The 13,328-nt window shown below is 40.5% G+C and overlaps 1 protein-coding gene across 2 annotated transcripts in view; it reads left to right on the top strand.

The window, feature by feature from the left end:
• Positions 1–818: 818 nt before the first annotated feature.
• Positions 819–13,328, top strand: part of FRMD7 (FERM domain containing 7) — a 63,680-nt gene continuing 51,170 nt past the window's right edge. The window contains exon 1 of one of the 2 annotated variants that reach the window (XM_004379628.1): positions 819–1,072. In XM_004379628.1, the coding sequence (XP_004379685.1) occupies positions 1,016–1,072 (57 nt within the window). In that variant the 5' untranslated portion in view covers positions 819–1,015. The remainder of the gene's footprint in view (positions 1,073–13,328) is intronic. The other variant, XM_012556485.2, reaches the window with a different exon arrangement.

Genomic DNA, 13,328 nt, shown 5'->3' with positions numbered 1-13,328 from the left:
TTATCAATGCATTACCGCTGACCAGCGACTCCATCTCTGGAAATCTATCCTACAAATATACCTGCACACATATGAAATGACATGTGGACAAGGATATTCACTTCAGCCTTGTTTGTAATAGCAAAAAGCTGGAAACAACCTCTGCCCATCACTAGGGGACTGGTAGAGTGAACTATAGTTCATCTACACAAGGCAAAATTATGCAGCTGTGAAAAGGAACGAGGAAACTCTCCATGCACCGCTAAAGAGAGATCCATGATATATGAAGTAAGAAAAAGAAGGCACAAAACAGTGTAAGAGCATACTGCCTACTTATGAGAAGATACATTCGTATTTGCTTGTAGGGTATTTGTGAGAGGACACGCTGAAGGCTAAACAAACAAAACAAACTAATAAAATGGTTGTTGATAGGGGTGCAATGTGGGGGGAAGACAATGTGGAGGGGGCAGAAGTGGAAGTGAGACTTTCTGCATTTTTCTTTCTATATGGTTTTGGTTTCTGAATCACGTAAAACTTTAAAAATTAAAAAATATATATATCTTCCTAGTTCAGCCATGGAGTTTCTAGTACAAATATGAGACTAGTAATGCTAATCCTTTGAATGGCTATTCTCAGTCCATCGAAACATCATCTGGGATTCTGGAATTGTGCTCTTGTGAAATAAAGCAAATCCCCAGGGGTTACAAATGCTTTCTCTTTTTTCATTTGTCTTTGAAGAAAAGAACTGAGTTTAAGAGGGGCAGAGAGAGTCCAGTTGGATTTGACATTGGCCAAATAGGAGACTGCCCAGATGCTAATGATCATCACCATTCAGCAGCACAAATGCCCTTGGGTGTGCATCACTTCAAGCAAACAGAAGGGAACCTTGCTGAGGGTGGGGTGTCTGGGTGGGGGTGGGGGGCCTGAGCACACTGCATCCAGCTGAGAGTGAAATTCCTTGAGAAAACCCCCTTTCTGTCGCACGCAGCACCCACAGCACTCTGAGCCTGCTTGCAGCCCAACGGCCTCTCCGAGAATGCTACATTTAAAAGTGCAGTTTTTGGATGATTCCCAGAAGATTTTTGTGGTTGATGTAAGTGGAAATCACATTGCTATTATTCCTTTATTATTCATTCAATAATGGTCATTTGTGGACAGCCCATTTGCTGGCGATGTTATGTCTTTTTTAGGATCGAATGAAAGAGGACTGTGGTTTTTAGCTTTGGAAAAAGAAATCTGTATTTAATAGCACATTGGGGCTTATGTTTTCCCATTAACCTTTCTTCTAGAACAGGTTCACTTTTCTCAAGGGAAAACAAAAGTAAATTTTTAAGATATGCTGAATATTTGTAAAAAGTCAGAGCAGCAATAATTTAGCTCTCTTAATCCCATAAGGGATTATTGTTCATTGAAATTATTTGTCTGTGAGTCTCATCCCATGAACGTTTGTGGGAGAAAATTGTGGCTCTGAGGGAGAGGAGAAAAGCTACTCTCCTTTTCTGAAGAAAATCTACGGGGTTGGGGGTAGAATTATGCAGTTATAAGGAGAACTTGAGGAAGTAATGACAAGCATGAAAGGGGAAAATAGGATAAGAGACCATTTAGTTTGATTTCGTGCTTATAGTTCAGAGTTCTTAATATAATTCCTAGCTACAAGATGATTGCGTACAATTATACCTCATCTCTTCAAGAAAGAATAGATGTATTAAGCACATCATTTGGGGTTCATCTTCTAGTATCTTAAGATATGTACATTATGATGTCAGGATTTATGTGTAAGCATTTTGAAATGTTCTTCAGTTTTATTGGAACAAAAAATGTTAGTTGCTCTGATATTTACATTAGCTACTAACAAAGAACAAATAGTTCATTTTCTTTGAAATTCATACAAAATGTCGGTTGTTTTCATTTATACATAAACTGACAACTACCGGAGCTCAGCTGTGATGTTAGACGTGCAGGTAACCCATTTTTGAAATGAGTGGTTCATTTTTATTTGAATCATGTGCTTTGGGGGTGATGACTTCATGGCTTTGGCTGTTGTTTTGCTGTCTCTTCCTTTCACTTTTACGTGCAAAAGGCATTTCTAGGTCCACAGACCTGAATGATTTGTTTTTGTAGCAAATAGCTTCCATTAGAGGTATGAGGCATTTCCTATTCTTTCTTGGAACTATATTTAAGGGGTGGAAAATGTTTTTTTGAGTCGTTTATCCATTTGCAGGCTGATAGTGTATGCTCACAGTGCTCCAGTACCTGAATTAGCGAGTTGGGTATTCAAAAGGCACTGCTCTAGGCTAGGTTTTTAATAGATATTTCAAGCAACTCAAAGAGAAATCTTTGACAAAAAGTGACAGAAGAGCTTTCTGAATGTGCAGTTCAAATTCAGACCCGATTAAGTGGAGGGGCACATACCAGGGCTTCACAAAATTCACTTTCTAAGAAGCCAATTCCAGCAACTTGAAGCCAGCATGATTTGGCTTCCAGTTAGAGTGTCTCTTTCCAGCTGCAACACATTGTGTTCCTTGGGAAGATAATGGGAGAGATTTGATACCCACCAATTAGGGTGTCAAAGCATCTGATCCCTTTTGCTCTGTGGAAGGCTGGGCTGTAAGTAGCAATCATGGTGTTACCGAGAGTGGCAATAGCACTGGCTGCAGTCCCACGAGTGGCTTTGTCCTAAGGGGACAGAAGTTTAAGTTAGCATCCAGTCACCCAACAATATCATCTCTCCTAAACAATAGTAGACTGATGATGATGGTGATGGTGATATTGATAGCAATAGTAGTGAGTCATGGTGGACTGCACTTTAAACTTTACAAAGCAATTTCACATCCGTTAGTTCATGTGATCCTTCATTCCACCTTGTGAGAGAAAGCAGAGAAAAGATTAATTTCCCTTTTTGCAAATTAAGAGATGGGGGCTCAAGGGGGTGAAGTGACTGCGCAGGATCATACAACATGTAAGTGCAGAGCTGGGCCTTCCAATCCAGAACTCTACCTACTACTCCAGGTCTACTCGTATTCAGAGAACTCATCTGCCAGGAGCCTTCTAATCCTTCTGAAATATTGCTCATGAACATTATGTATTTTCTGTCGCCCTCAAAGGGCATAGAGTTTGACATGCAGTGAATCTTTGATGATGGTTGCTAGCTCACTCTATAGGCTCTCCTTTTTTTTAGCATTAACATTCTAAACAGGATAAAGGAATGCTTTTATCCATAATGAAGAGAATTCGTTAGTAACGAAGGAAGCCTTATAGAAGGGCTTTTGACACCAAACTTGTCTAAAGTCCCAAAAGCCATGAATCGTCCCCAGAGAGAATCCTCCTTCAAGATAAGATTCAAGAAAATAATTGGTTGCGTGGAGGAATAGTAGTGGACCCTTGGGCACTGCTGTGCACTTTACAGAAAGTACAATTGTAGAAATTTGTAAAGGACACATGATTACACACAGCAGTGTCACCTAGGGAAGGCTAATTGACATCTAGAACACTTACCCGAACCTCAGTTGCATTATCTTGGTGAATTTGCCAGCGTCCAAGATCTGGCTCAGGCCTAGAGACTCAGAAGTCTGATTCGTCAGCACTACACAAGAACCAAGTTCAGAGACTGATGTTTAAAATCAGAATGCCAGAGTGACCATTTACAGTGGGATAGGGAATACTGGGGTCCTCTTATCAGTTATATCTGATGCCAAATGGTGTCAGAAGCTTCAGACTGAGAGAAATGAGATATATGATATATGATCCTAATATTTGATGGCCAATGATCTCTACAAAGCCCCTGTCATTGAGACCTTTTGGTCACTCATTAATTCATTTAGTTCACAAATCATTAACCAGTTGCCATGGAATCAATTTCTACTCATGGCGACCCCGTGTGTGTCAGAGTAGACATGTGCTCCATAGGGTTTTCAATGACTGAGTTTTCAGAAGTAGATCCTCGAGACTTTCTTATGACATGCCTCTGGGTGAACACAAACCTCCAACCTTTTGGTTAGCAGCCAAGGACATTAACCATTTGCATCATCCAGGGACATCTTGGAAGGTCTAATCATCATTGAAGGTCTAATATGTTCCATATATATATGGAACATATTAAAAACTCACTGCCGTTGAGTCAATTCTGACTCATGGCTACCCTATAGGAAAGAGTAGAACTGCACCGTAGGGTTTCCAAGGAGCGACTGGTGGATTTCAACTACCGACCTTTTGGATAGCAGTCGAATACTTAACCACTCCATGGAACATATTAAAATATTGAACGACACATGAAGCACCAAAAGAAGATGGATGGAATGCGCAGAGTCACTGTACCAAAAAGTATCGGTTGACATTCAACCATTTCAGGAGGTAGCATACGATCAAGAACCGATGGTACTGAAGGAAGAAGTCCAAGCTCTACTGAAGGCATTGACGAAAAGCAAGGCTCCAAGAACTGACAGAATACCAACTGAGATGTCTCAACAAATGGATGCAGTGCTAGGGGTGCTCACTCATCTACGCCAAGAAATTTGGAAGACAGCTACCTGGCCAACCAACTGGAAGATATCCATATTTGTGCCCATTCCAAAGAAAGGTGATCCAACAGAATGTAGAAATTATTGAACAATGTCATTAATATCAGACACAAGTAAAATTTTGCTGAAGATCATTCAAAAGTGGTTACAGCAGTACATTGACAGGGAACTGACAGAAATTCAAGCAGGATTCCGAAAAGGATGTGGAACCAGGGTTATCATTGTTGATGTCAGATGGATCCTGGCTGAAAGCAGAGAATACTAGAAAGATGTATATCTGTGTTTTATTGACTATGCAAAGGCATTCGACTGTGTGAATCATAACAAATTATGGATAACATTGGGAAGAATGGGAATTCCAGAACACTTAATTGTGCTCATGAGGGACCTGTACATAGACCAAGAGGCAGTTGTTCGAACAGAACAAGGGATTACTGTGTGGTTTAAAATCAGGAAAGGTGTGCTTCAGGATTATATCCTTTCACCTTAATTATTCAATCTGTGTACTGAGCAAATAATCCGAGAAGCTGGACTATATGAAGAAGAACGGAGCATCAGGATCGGAGAAGACTCATTAACAACCTGTGTTATGCAGATGACACAACCCTGCTTGCTGAAAGTGAAGAGGACTTGAAGCACTTACTGATGAAGATCAAAGACTACAGCCTTCACTATGGATTACACTTCAACATAAAGAAAACAAAAATCCTCACAACTGGACCAATAAGCAACATCATGATAAAATGAGAAAAGACTGAAGTTGTCAAGGATTTCATTTTACTTGGATCCACAATCAACCCCCATGGAAGCGGCAATCAAGAAATCAAATGACACATTGCACTCAGCAATCTGCTGCAAAAGACCTCTTTAAAGTGTTAAAAAGCAAATGTATCACTTTAAGGACTAAGCCTGACCCAAGCCATGGGTGTTTTCGATCACTTTGTATGCGTGCGAAAGCTGGACAAAAAAGGAAGACCGAAGAAGAATTGATGCCTTTGAATTATGGTGTCAGCGAAGAATATTGAGTATACCATGTACTGCCAGAAGAATGAACAAATCTGTCTGGGAAAAAGTACAGCCAGAATGCTCCTTAGAAGCAAGGATGGCGAGACTTTGTCTCCGGTACTTTGGACGTGTTATCAGGAGGGATCAGTCCCTGGAGAAGGACATCATGCTTTGTAAACTAGAGGGTCAGAGAAAAAGAGGAAGACCCTCAGTGAGATGGATTGACATAGTGGCTGCAAGGATAGGCTCAAGCACAACAATGATTGTGAAGATGGCACAGGACACGGAAGTGTTTCATTCTGTTGTACATAGGTTGCTATGAGTTGGAACTAACTCGATGGCACCTAACAATAATATTTTCCAGGCCCTGTTCTGGGCACAGCACATGCAATTATATGGGTAGGCAAAGTCCTTGAGCAAGGGTACACTCTGGCCTGGGCAGTGCTGGCTGGGCACTACCAAAATTGGCTTCAGTGACTCCTGTTTCTCTCATTGCATAGTTGGTGTCTTGGTTACCTAGTGTTGCTTTAACAGAAATGAGATGGTGCAGTGGTTAAGAGCTATGGAAAGCTATGGCTGCCAACCAAAATGTCAGCAATTTGAATCCACTAGCCTCTCCTTGGAAACCCTATGGGGCAGTTCTATTCTGTCTTATAGGGTCGCTATGAGTCGGAATCTACTTGATGGCAACGAGTTTGTTTTTTTTTTTTGGTTGGTTTTAACAAAGAGAAATTTATTCTTTCACAGTCTAGGGGGCTAGAAGTCCGAATTAAGGGTGCTAGCTCAGGGGAAGGCTCTCTCTCTGTCGGCTCTGGGGGAAGGTCCTTGTCATCAATCTTCCCCTGATCTAGGAACTTCTCAGTGCAGGAACTCTGGGTCCAAAGAACACGCTCTGCTCCTGGCACTGCTTTCTTGGTGGTACGAGGTCCCCCTGTCTCTCTGTCACTTTTGTCTTTTATATCTGAAAAGAGATTGACTTAAAACACAACCTAATCTTGTAGACTGAGTCCTGCCTCATTAAAATAACTACCGCTAATCCCACCTCATTAACGTCGTAGAGGTAGGATTTACAACACATAGGAAAATCGCATCAGATGACAAAATGGTGGACAATCACACGACACTGGGAATCATGAACTAGTGATGTTGACACACATTTTTTGAGAGGACACAATTCAATCCATAACAGTTGGTGAATGCCTTTTGTGATTAACATATTCTGTCTTTGATTTGTTAATACTTTCAGTTAGATTACTGTGAAGAGTGGCTGGGCCAGGACCATCCTGCTATGCATATCTAAGGAGCCCTGGTGGCTCAATGTTTAAGAGCTCAGCCGCATATCTAAGGAGTCCCTGGGTGATGCAAACAGGTTAAGGCACTCAACTGCTAACCAAAAGCTTGAAGGTTGGAGTCCACCCAGAGGTGCCTCAGAAAAAACCTGGTGATCTACTTTTGAAAATTCAGCCATTGAAAACCCTATGGAGCACAGTTCTACTTTGACACGCATGGGGTTGCCATGAATTGGCGTCAACTCCAGGGTAACTTTTTTTTTTTTTTAATGCATATCTGTGCTCTGAGGCACTATGTGTTGATTTTATAGTTTAACTCTCTAAGGACATTAGTCAACTTTTGCCTTTCTGAATTTCCAAGAGCATTTGGGTGTGGGAGTCAGGGATAGATATGGGACTTCAGAATTGCTGGCATATGCCTACAAAAGTATAATCCAACAAAGAATAAGAATTTAGTGAAAGCCTCCTCTTGCTTTTGAATCTCTCATATTTATTTGATGTAACTCATCATTGCCAAATATCAACATCATCCTTGTTGTTGCTCTTACTATGGACAGCATATCTTTAGATAATTAAGGAGGACTATGTAGAATGATGGTAGTGGGGGGCAGGAGGAGAAATGAAGTAAGTTGAAGATGTAAAAATTAATTGCAAGGTAGAAACAACATAATGTCCATCAGCAGATGAATGGATAAAATATGGTATATACATCCACTGGAATATTATTTGGCCATAAAAAGAAATGAAGTACTGATACATGCTACAACATGGATGAACCTTGAAAATATTATGCTAAGTGAAAGAATCCAGGCACAAAAGATCACATATTGTATGATTACATTTATATGAAATGTCCAGAATAGGTAAATTCACAGAGACAGAAAACAGATTGCTGGTTTCCAGAACCTGGAGAGAAAGGGTGGAGAGGAGTGACTACTAATGGATACAAGGTTTTCTTTTGGAGTAATGAAAAAGTTTTGAGATTTGATAGAGATGGTAGTTGCATTGTCAATGTCCCAAATGCCACTGAATTGTACATGTTAAAAATGGCTAATTTTATGTTATGTGAATTTCATCTCAATAAGAATAAATTAATTTCAAGTTTTAGTATAAATTCAGATTTGCTCCTTCAACACAAGGACTAGGAATGATCTATATTGAAAAAAGGTGGAGACTTCCAACGTTAAGGCTCACTGAGTTCTTTGATGGAATACAGAAGGTCGGGTTTCTAGTTTGACTCTGTATCCCTCCCCCAGTACACACACACACACACACACACATACACACAGTGATGAATACCTTTGGAAGGGACCCTGAGCGTTTATTTCAGTTTTAGATGGAGAGCTTTTCAAAACAGTACTCCCATCACCATGTGTGACACAGTTCTCCTGTTTGAGATCTCCTGTGCCTGCTGTTCTGTCTTGGTACAAGCATGGTGGAGGGGGAGAACAGCTGCTGTTTGTGAATTTACAAAATCACATTTCATTTTGATGGTTTCTGGAGCCTAAAATCAAAAGAAGGGGTTGAAACATCTCTAACATTTACCGAATCGCTAAGTGACCATATTGGCTAGTACAGTGGGAACCCAGTGTCTCACCCAATGAGAATATACAGAGCATCAGCTCACTTGATTCCTTCGGGAGCCCATTATAAAGCCCAACCGGGTCTCATTTACTGAAAGAGGCAGAGAGGAGTCTGTGCCAGGGCTCAGCACTATTCAAGCTAAGTAGCAAAGCAAAGAATTGCCCAATGATTTTTCATCAGTGGTGGTATTTTTACCCTTGGAGTGTTTGTCCAGGAGCTGGTTTTTCAATTTATAATGGTGACAAATCTTTTGTACTTTTGTCAGTAGAGAAATGGATAACCTTTCTCCCCTTCATGAGGTGAGGCTCTTCCAACTCCAATGAGATCAAGTCGCTGTGGTGTAGTAGAAAGTACCTGGACTTGGGGCACAAAAACGGCACCATCTTAGCTGTGTAATCTTGGGCCAGTCACTAACCCCTACCTCTCAGAGTTGTGAGGAGCAATGTGAACAAGATATTATGTATTTTTAATCCCATAGACTGAGGTTTAAATCTGACTCTCTCACTTACAAGCTGCATGGCCTTGGACAAGTTACTTAGCCTTTCTGTGTCTTAGTTCTGTCACCTCTAAAAACCTAGACTTGGACTGCCAGAAAACTTCCCAAACAATAAACCATTTAAGTAGCTGAGTAGGAGCTAAGGAGGTGAAGAGTAGGAGCTAGGGTGGGGGTGGGGGAGTACAGTGGCCTACACAAAAGAAATAGTGAAGGCCAGTGTACGAAAGTGAATATAGCCTTTTTGAAGAACAAAAAAAAAGGTCAATCTGAGTAAAGAATGGAGTGTTGGAAAGAACGTGGAGAGTGTCTGGAAATCAGGCTGAAGAAGAGGTAGGCAGTGGCTAGATCATTAGGGTTATGCATGCTGTATATAGGTACCTGGGTGGTGCAAACAGTGTGTGCTCAGCTACTAATCAAAAGGTTGGCAGTTCAAACCCACCCAAGGCACCATAGAAGAAAGGCTTGGAGATCTGCTTCTGTAAAGACTGCAGCCAAGAAAATCCTTTAGAGCTCAGTAGTTCTACTCTGTAACACACCGGGTCACCATGAGTCAGAATTGACTCAATGGCAATGGGGTTTTTTTTTTTTAATTTCTATTATATATGAAGATATTTGGGCTTTCTCTTGAAAGTAATGGAGAACTATTGAAGGGTGTAAGCAGCTCAGAGTGGGGACTTTAGCATTCTCTTACTCATTCATTCATTTATTCATTCATTCACTCCACCAGTACTTAATGAAATATGTGTTCTAAGTGTTGGGAATGCCGGGTAGAATCTGGATAATAGCATCAAGTTCAGTGGCTCCAATTTTATATAGTCAACTTCTGTCCTCACATATATGTCTAAACATCAATATTTCAGCCTGCTACGGGCCTGAACTTAGATGGATTCAACAGATGCCAATGAGGTAGACTTTCTCTAAGAATTTGATGCCTGTCTGGGTATAGGAGATGAGTGAGAAAGGAATCTACATGACTTTTCCGTTTCTGGCTTAGGTAACTGGTAGGATAGTGGCCTCATTCATCAAGATAGAGAACAGAATAGGAGGAGCAAGTCTTTTTTGGGGGGTGAGGGGAGAGGGGTGAGTATGATGAGTTTTGTTTTGGATTTGTAGGTGGGATTGTAGAAACAGAAATGCATCCGGAGTTGGGCAGACCTGAGTTCCAGTCCCAGCTCCTACAATTTTAAGGTGTGGCACCTCAGATGAGTCACCTTCCCCCTCTGAGCCTGTGTCCTCATTACTAAAATGGGGAAATAATAACACCTACCATATGAGGTACAGTGACTCTGTGTATTCCTTCCATCTTCTTTTGATGCTTCCTGAGTCATTCAATTTTTTTACCTGCAGAATCTTTCACTATTGCAACTCGAGGCTTGAATTTTTTCTTCAGTTCTTTCAGCTTGAGAAATGCTGATCATGTTCTTCTCTTTTGTTTTCTAATTCCAAGTCTTTGCACATTTCATTATAATACTTTACTTTGTCTTCTCCAGCCGCCCTTTGAAATTTTCTCTTCAGCTCTTTCACTTCATCATTTCTTCCATTCACTTTAGCTCCTCTATGTTCAAAAGCAAGTTTCAGAGTCTCTTCTGATATCCATTTTGGTCTTTTTTTTCTGTCTTTTTAATGAACTTTTGCTTTCTTCATGTATGATGTCTTTGATGTCATCCCACAAGTCCAATTTCCAGTCATTAGCGTTCGATGCATCAAATCTATTCTTGAGACTGATGGAATACCAATTGAGATGTTTCAACGAATGGATGCAATGCTGGAAGCACTTATTCGTCTATGCCAAGAAATTTGGAAGACAGCTACCTGGCCAGCCAACTGGAAGAGATCCTTATTTGTGCCCATTCCAAAGAAAGGTGATCCAACAGAATGTGGAAAGTATCAAACAATACCATTAATATCACATTCAAGTAAAATTCTGCTGAAGGTAGTTCAAAAGCAGTTGCAGCAATACATCGACAGGGAACTGCCAGAAATTCAAGCCAGATTCAGAAGAAGACATGAAACGAGGAATATTATTGCTGATGTCAGATGAATCTTGGCTGAAAACAGAGAATACCAGAAAGATGTTTACCTGTGTTTTATTCACTATGCAAGGGTATTTGTCTGTGTGGATCATAACAAATTATAGATAACATTGGGAAGAATGGGAATTCCAGAACACTTAATTGTGCTCATGAGGAACCTGTGCATAGACCAAGAACAGAACAAGGGGATACTGCATGGTTCAAAATCAGGAAAGGTGTGCTTCAGGGTTTTATCCTTTCACCAAACTTATTCAATCTGTATGCTGAGCAAATAATTTGAGAAGCTGGTCTTTGCATATTTCATTATAACACTTTGTCTTCTCGAGCCGCCCTTTAAAATCTTCCGTTCAGCTCTTTTACGTCATCATTTCTTCCTTTTGCTTTAGACACTCTATATTCAAGAGCAAGTGTCAGAGTCTTTTCTGACATCCATTTTGGTCTTTTCTTTCTTTCCTGTCTTTTTAACGGCCTCTTGCTTTCTTCATGTGCGATGTCCTCGATGTTATTCCACAACTTGTCTGGTCTTCGGTTATTAGTGTTTAATGCATCAAATCTATTCTTTAGGTGATCTCTAAATTCAGGTGGAATATAGTAAAGGTCATGCTTTGGCTCTCTTGGACTTGTTCTAATTTTCTTCAGTTTCGACTTGAACTTGCATATGAGCAATTTATGGTCTGTTCCGCAGTCGGCCCCTGGCCTTGTTTTAACTGATGATATTGAGCTTTTCCATCCTGTCTTTCCACAGATATAGTCAATTTGATTCCTGTGTATTCCGTCTGGCAAGGTCCATGTGTATAATCGTCATTTATGTTGTTGAAAAAAGGTGTTTGCAATAAAGAAGTTGTTGGTCTTGCAAAATTCTATCATGCAATCTCCAACGTCATTTCCATCACCAAGACCATATTTTCCAACTGCTGTTCCTTCTTCTTTGTTTACAACTCTCCATTCTGATCACCGATAATTATCAATGCATCTTAATTGCATGTTCGATCAATTTCAGACTGCAGAAGTTGGTAAAAATCTTCAGTTACTTCATCTGTGGCCTAGTGGTTGGTGTGTAAATTTGAATAATAGTCATAACTGGTCTTCCTTGTAGGTGTATGGATGTTATGCTATCACTGACAGCGTTGTACTTCAGGATAGATCTTGAAATGTTCTTTTTGACAATGAATGCAATGCCATTCCTCTTCAATTTGTCATTCCTGGTATAGTAGAACATATGATTGTCTGATTCAATATGGCTAATACCAGTCCATTTCAGCTCACTAATGCCTAGGATATCAATCTTTATGCATTCCATTTCATTTTTGACAACTTTCAATTTTCCTAGATTCATACCTTGTACATTCCATGTTCCAATTATTAATGGATGTTTGCAGCTGTTTCTTCTCATTTTGAGTCGTGTCACATCAGCAAATAAAGGTCCCGAAAACGTGACTCCATCCATGTCATTAAGGTCGACTCTATTTTGAGGAGGCAGCTCTTCCCCAGCCGTCTTTTGAGTGACTTCCAACCTGGGGAGCTCATATGCCAGCACTGTATCAGACGATGTTCCACTGCTATTCATAAGGTTTTCACTGGCTATTTCTTTTCAGAAGTAGACTTCTGGGTCCTTCTTCCTAGTCTGTCTTAGTCTGAAACCTGTCCACCATAGGTGACCCTGATAATATTGAAATGTGGCCTAGCTTTCAACATCACAGCAACACGCAAGCCACCACAGCACAACAAACTGACAGACGGCGTGAGGATAGTAATGCTATCACAGTTAATAATAATGACAACAATATTACTGAGTAATAATCATAAATAGTATTTATTGACAGCCTATGTTGTAGATGTATTTTGCATGAACTATCTCATGTGTAAATTCTCACATAAATCAAGTAATTGAGTATCACTATCTAGGATCTAGAGTTTGGAAACCCTGGTGTCATAGTGGTTAAGAGCTATGGCTGCTAACCAAAAGGTCGGCGGTTCGAATCCACCAGGCGCTCCTTGGAAACCCTATGGGGCAGTTCTACTCTGCCCTATAGGGTCTCTATGAGTTGGAATCGACTTGACGGCAACGGGTTTGGTTTGGTTTTTTTAATCTAGGGTTGTTACATATCCTCTCTGTGCTTCAGGTGTCCTCATCTGTAAAATGGGGATAGTATTAGCACCTCCTCCATAAGATTGTTAGTACAAGGAGGTTCGAGTTCACTCAGAGGCGCCTTGGAAGATACGAGGCCTGGTGATAAGGTTGTTACAAAGGTTAGATGAGTTAAAAGATGAAAAATAATTAGAACAGTGTCAGGTACATACTATCAATAAATCAATTGTCGATGAGTCAGTTCCGACTCATGACGACCCCATATGTGTCAGATTAGAACTATGCTCTATAGCATTTTCAATGGCTGATTTTTCGGAAGTAGGTTGACAGTAGGCC

This window comes from Trichechus manatus, unplaced genomic scaffold (genome assembly GCF_000243295.1).
Source record: "Trichechus manatus latirostris isolate Lorelei unplaced genomic scaffold, TriManLat1.0 scaffold00066, whole genome shotgun sequence".
In the NCBI taxonomy this organism is placed as follows: Eukaryota; Metazoa; Chordata; class Mammalia; order Sirenia; family Trichechidae; genus Trichechus; species Trichechus manatus.
The sequence above is the reverse complement of the archived record's forward strand: the minus strand, read 5'-3'. Positions and strand labels throughout refer to the sequence as shown.